Source organism: Dipteris shenzhenensis, chromosome 3, assembly GCF_047967505.1.
Source record: "Dipteris shenzhenensis isolate YYH24624 ecotype China chromosome 3, Dip_SZ_1.0, whole genome shotgun sequence".
NCBI classification, from domain to species: domain Eukaryota; kingdom Viridiplantae; phylum Streptophyta; class Polypodiopsida; order Gleicheniales; family Dipteridaceae; genus Dipteris; species Dipteris shenzhenensis.
The window spans coordinates 53,373,122-53,379,561 of record NC_141598.1 but is presented as its reverse complement, the minus strand read 5'-3'; the positions used below and the strand labels follow the sequence as shown (position 1 = coordinate 53,379,561).

Below are 6,440 nucleotides of genomic sequence, written 5' to 3'. Positions count from 1 at the left end.
TCAATGGGCATAATGCCAATCTTCACCTTTACTCATAATGCCAATCTTCACCTTTACTAGTGCCTGGAGAACACTCTGCAATTCCTGGAATGACTGACCTAAACTACTACATCTGCACTATAACCCTTTGATTTGGCTGACCAGATCTGTAAATGCCAACCAATCTGTGCTTTATGCCCTGCTGGGTGACCCAGTTCTGTAGCACTATTGCCCAACCACTGGCTGCCTCTAGTGCCTGTAAAAAGGCCCAATAGCAGGCATATGCCCCATGTGCAGACACTGTTGCAGCTCCATCTGCCCCACCAAAGAGACTCTGCAAATACACCTGCCTGTCCAATATAAGGGCAGTTGTGCAGGCCAAGGGATGGCCAACACCATGGCCATCCCATTGACAGATCTGCCTTCCTGGGTCGATGCTGCCCACATAGCGCCACCCATGTGGCAGCCCCTTTCTCTCTCATCATTCCCCTATCTTGTCACTCCCCTGTGCTCCCCTCATATGGAGGCTTACATGTGTAATGCAACAGAGTCTGGCTATACACATGTGACCATTGTGGGTGAGCATCTTTGAAAACATCTTCTCTTTTTGCCAAGCAGTTGAATGGACCAAAGAGAGCAATCAGCCCTGGCCATTCTTAACACAGAAAAAGAAGTATACATTGCAGAAAGGGGAGGAGAGGATGGGAGGAAACGGGGACAGGAGAGAGAGAGAGAGAGAGAGAGAGAGATGTACACGTGATCACTTACCTTGATGTGTGTGTATATATATATATATATATATAGAGAGAGAGAGAGAGAGAGAGAGATGTACATGTGATCAATTACCTTGATGTATAAGTCCTCCAAAGACTGTTGGGCTCAACCGCAATCTCAAATAGCTCAATCCATATCCGTTGAGCTATCTGAAAATCTGCATGAGTCACAGGGAAAGTAACATCAAACAGCTTCTTACGACTAGAAGTTACATATGAGATACGTGCCTCTATGAAATGTGGGGAACCTTAGCTACCCAACCTGCTCCTTTTAAAACGTGGTGGCACTGATATTGCTCACCCTCTCTCTGCTTTCTTTACAGCCACAAAAGCCTCTCTCGAGCATCTCAAGTCTGACTGCTTGACCAAAGCCAAGATAATAATCATAGAATCTTCAACTAGACCACAAACTTTCAATAAATGAAAAAAAGTTAACGGATTTTGGAATGCTTTTCTGAACAGATTCTGGAATGCTTTTCCGCATACAGATGTATTGTTACGACACATGACGTTTTGCAGCAGGCAGCCGGTTGGTACCTACCATGATAATTAGCATTTTGCTTAACTTGGAAGGCAAGAGTAACGAATCGATTATCAAGCTTCATGCACTTTCCATCCTACAGCAAAACAGAGTTTACCTCCCTCTCTCTCTCTGCTGCTTATCTTCAAATCAGGTGCTCAGATGTAAGCTTTGAATGAGTTCCAACACTCCTCCAAGGAAAAAACGCAATTCACAAAACCTTAGTCACAAAGCATTACCGCATGTATCTTGGTTTCCATTTGTATAACAACCAGTGACTACTTAACTTTCACACACACAGTCCTCGAAGTCTAGATGTGTTCAACCTAGAAAGTTCAATGATACAAGAGATAAATGAGACTACGTGCTAAGGGACACCTAGTCTGCAGTTGAGCCGCATGAAGAAGTATAAAAAACTGCCTGTTAACAATACACGTGCTTTGGTTTTCACCCATTGGAAAAAGGCGCCTTTTGTAATAAATCTTTATCCAAAATTGTCCACATTCACATTTTATTATCCTCATCAGATACATTTCAAATTCGAAACATGCATCAAATAGGAAGAATGCCCACTTATACACATATATTATCATAAAAATCGGTTCAGTGAGCATAACTCAAGAATTTCCAGTAATAGCTGCATACAGTTGTTCTTCCGTGATGGTGTTAGAGCTACTCACGTCAAGTTTCAATGTGTGTAGTATAGATCCACTAACCAAGGCCACATTGGCCGGGGGTATTTCTAGTTTTAACTCTTGCAGTGCCTCTATCACTTTGGTAATTGGATGATTTTGTTTCGGACAACTCATTCGTACCGTAACCTCTCCATTTTGCACCTGCAATTCAACGTTTGACATAGTTCTTAAAGGGGAATTCCCTCCTTCCTTTGTCGGGGAAACTGCAGATGCGTCCGCAGGTCTCGAGTCCTTTTCATTCTGTAGTTCCTTGACTTTCATTTGCAGCTCTTGAATGTAGCTTATAGCATCGCCAAGAAGAGAGGCTTTGTCCATCTTAGAGATGTTTGGCACCACAGACCTTAATGCGTAGAAGCGCTGATTTAGTTTCTCTCGCCTTTGTCGTTCAGCTTCAACATGATTTAAAGGCTCTTCCCTGCCATTTGCTGGCTTTCTACCTCGCTTTCTCGGCTTCCTCTCTTCAAAGGCAGGCTTGAAATCAAGATCCTTACGAGAAGCTGCCACGTCACAATGCTCCGACTCCACGCAGGATCGTACCATAGCACTGAGAGAGCGTCCTAGGCCTTCATATTGTTGCGTGAATTTCTCCTCCCCAACCTTCATACTGGGAATCTGAGCACCAAGGGAAAGGCTAGAGCCTTTAACGCTTTGGCCTGTCTGCTTCAGGCCAGGTGAATCGAGTGTCTTTGCGACCTCAACGTTATGCTTGGGGTGCAAACCGTGAGCCTGGAAAACTTTAGCGGCAGCTGCCCTTTGTGCAACTAAGAAGGGATTGAGATGGAAGGGAGTGGGAGCGGATCGCAGACGCTCAGGATCGATTCTGGCAGTGCGGAAGTCTTGCGAAGCAGGTCCATGAAAGGCCTCAATTCCGAGGGTCGATCTTATCCTGCCGGCTTCCTGAGCTCGAAAATTCAGTACGTCGCGCAAGGCAGGCATGGTGGGGGCCAACGAACCGTTTGCGCAAGGCTGGAATGCGGCACCCTTGACAGCGGGCCGAGGAAGAGCGGAGGATTGATTTGTTTGCTCCCACACATCGTCAGTGAAAGAGACCTTGATCTCGTGAATGAGCTTCCGGTTCTCGTAGATCAAGTCTGTTGATCCTAGCTCCGCTACACCATTCAGCGTTGGCACACAGACCATCGTTTGAATTCCGGCCATTTTTGCTATCGGCCCTCTCGTGCAAACCCCTGAGTTCTCTCTGTTGGTTCCTGTCATCCACACATGATTTTGCCTTTCGAAAGCTGTTCCAGGAATGCCCATTCCTCGCGAGAATGAGTAGAACATCGAGATGAGATAGAACAACTCCGTGTCCGAGACAAACTCTGCATCATCTGTGGCCATGAGATCGTCGTCGGTGGCGCAAAATTGGGCTTGCAACGTCCTCAAGACTCTTCTCTTGAGCTGCTCGTCGTCAACGCTGCAGCCCTTTCCCGTGGCTTCACTACCGTTTTCTTTGGGTCCTTTGAAGTAACCATCTCCCCATCCCAGCACCTCTTCGCCTTTAACAGTGCAAGAAAGCTGCCAGAAAATGGCGTAAGTCCAATTCACGGCAGATCCTTCCACTAGACTCTGTAATCTTTGCTGCAGGGCCGCCTCGTTAAGCTTCCGCCCACCGGCTGGTGTTAGACCCTGCAAGCTCCAAGAAAGATGAGCCATCGCAGACGGACCCAAAAGCTGTTTGATCATAACCACATCTTCATGAGTCCAGCCTCTGGTTCCAGCGCTCTCGGAACCCATAATCTTTTTGGTAGAGGGAACAGGAAAGCCTTATTCTCTTATTGACAATGTTGCTTCTTGAAGTCCCAAGAGGATAGGAATTGGGAGGTCATTGCTAGCTAATATTTGAGAAGACTTGCAAAAGGGGAACCGGAAGCAGAGACCGAGGATTTGCGTGTGCATGAAAGGAATGATGCTGGAGAAGACTTGCTGAGAGGATCTGGTGAGGATGGAAGAACTGTGTGCATGGAAGGCAGGGAAAAGGGGTAGGGAATGTTGCAAGCTTCAAGCATCAAGGAAAAGGTACACCAAAAGTAGAGAGAAGAGCATGATGGAGTGAGGGAGAGGAGAGACAGAGGCCATGGCTGAATTGGGTGAAGCTTGCAAATTTTGCAAGGTGGACAGTGGAGGGTATAGCTGAAATTTTGAGGTTAAGGGAAGGGACTCGGGAGGATGAGTTGAAAAGAGATTGCAAGGTGTAGAGAAAAAATTTGCAAGGTGAACAGTGGAGGGTATAGCTGAAATTTTGAGGTTAAGGGAAGGGAGGATGAGTTGAAAAGAGAAGAGAATTATACAAAGGAGTCAAAAGGCAAAGAGGAGGCACCCTAGAGACAAAAAAAAACAGAGAAAGTGAAGAGCTTTGATTGCTCAAAAAGACACTCTGTCCCCCCTTTTTCTTTGTAGAGGCCCCCCCCTTCCCCTGAGGCCTCCCTTGACGGTGCCGTGCAGGAACATGCCGTTCGCTTTTCCATCATTTTTTCATCTCCACCACGTGCCCTTTCCAGTTTCCACCTCTCCTACAACTCCCTCCTCTTGTGACTTTCACTTTGAAGCAAACTCTCTCTCTCTCACACACACACACACACACACAAGGTCCTTTCAACCAGTACTAGCTACACAGCAAGTCCATTCCATAGTAGGTTTTCTTTCACCCAATGTAAAAAACCCACTATTTGTCCATAGTGATAGAGTCCCATGCCTAAAGGGTCTTAAGAGGACTTTAATACACTCACATCATATCATCTCTCTCTCTCTCTCTCACTCGCTCTCTCTCTCTCCCCCTTGGTAGGACACAAAGAGAAATTACGTGCATCCTTTACTACCCCCCTTTTCTCTGAGTAAGTCCCCCATGAATGCTTACTAACACAAGAACGCGTCCTAATGTGCTAGCACTTGTGGGTGTTAGCTCTTGTTGTTTTATTCACATGCACATGTGACGGTAGAACCTACAAGTTTCAAAACCCACTCCTTATTTAGTGTACTTTCTACATAGTTTCAACCTTGGTGCACAACGCATCCGTGTCTTGCGATGGCCTTGGAACCTTGCACAATGCAAATAGGAGCACAAACGTCATTATCACATCCTAAGCTATGACGAGTATGTTGCCAATCATCCACCTCCTTGAGAATCAAGGCCACAAGTGGAGGGTAGGGGCTTTGAATGAACTGATAGCACATCGACCTTAGCTAACAACCCCCATTTTGATTTATGTGCATTATCTCCAGGGCTAGTGTGCTAGTCACAAGCCTAGGCATCTTGCGACATCCTTAAGATTCTTACACCATCGCCAATTATGGCAATGAGATCACCACTCTTGAACCATTTCCTGTCCACCTTTGTATTCACACTGACCTTATGAGACACAAATGTAGGACATTTCCTTATGCAAGTCTTAGATGTCATACACAATCACCCACAATAATGGCAACAAGATCGTCACCCTAAATCCTTTTAGTGTCTTGGCATCATGCATATGATGTAAACACTAGCCTTGTGAAGCACATTATCTAGCTTTGTTGAGATAGAGCCAATAATAATCATCCCCACAATGTTAGCCGGGGGCACTAACATTGGAAAGAAGGAAGCTTTTACATCAAAGGACAATTAGCAAGAGGGATTAAATGGGCGCACCTAATTTTTGCTACTGTATTGCTACCACTATGCCAAAGTCATAACTGCAATGCAAGCAATGTGATAGCCGAACCCCTAATTGACAAGGTATGGTATGTAATAAGCAATGTGCCCTTTATGGTGTCAATCATCATGTTGTATAATATAAACTAACTACCATCTATTTCACTTGTAATTGGGGTAGCCTCACAAGATTGGGATGACCTGAAAGGTGCACATGGTCATCTCAACTAAGGAGCTAAGAGTGGGAATATTTAGCACACACATGACCAAGCCCTAGTCAATATGCCATGATCCTCACCATGCTCCAAGTATTTAGGGAACACACAATATAAGAAAGATAGGCAAAGGGGGAGTGTAGTGAGCACTTCTTAGGAGAAAGGAGCTAGCATGCCAAAACACTTGGAGATATACTTCATGCACTTCAAAAAGATGTTAGATGCCCTCTTGAACCAACAAATCCCCAATCTCCCTCCTAGCATTCATGTTGCTAGAGCATGATCACATGTAAACGAAAATAGACCATTAGACGCTAAAAATGGCCCTACATCTAAGGGCAAACATGAAATGGGGGGGCCTGAGCAGTCTCATTTTACACTACTATTTAGAGATCATTCTTCCAATGTGCCCAAGATGCTGGAAAATGCTCCTGCAGGCTAGGCTCTCGCTAAATGGGGATTTTGAGGATTCTACAAAATTGTGTGCCATTTGCAAATAACAACCTTATATTTAAGCAAAGCATTCAGAATTTGCCAGTCCTTTTCTTTTTTTGCGTGAAAAGGAAGAATTTATATATTTTTTAAAACTTACAGAAAAGAACATAGACAGCTCTATGGCTAGACAAC

The 6,440-nt window shown here is 45.0% G+C and overlaps 1 protein-coding gene across 1 annotated transcript; it reads right to left on the bottom strand.

Annotated features, from left to right (window-relative positions):
* Positions 1 to 1,751: 1,751 nt before the first annotated feature.
* LOC147903996 (transcription factor MTB2-like) lies at positions 1,752 to 3,964 on the bottom strand. The gene has a single exon (XM_087369812.1). It carries the CDS (start codon positions 3,702 to 3,704, stop codon positions 1,890 to 1,892), a length of 1,815 nt encoding a protein of 604 aa, XP_087225938.1. The 5' UTR covers positions 3,705 to 3,964; the 3' UTR covers positions 1,752 to 1,889.
* Positions 3,965 to 6,440: the final 2,476 nt, after the last annotated feature.

What these genes read in the sequence shown, in the direction of transcription:
- LOC147903996 (XM_087369812.1), bottom strand. Translation starts at nt 3,704, where the DNA reads ATGGGTTCCGAGAGCGCTGGAACCAGAGGCTGGACTCATGAAGATGTG.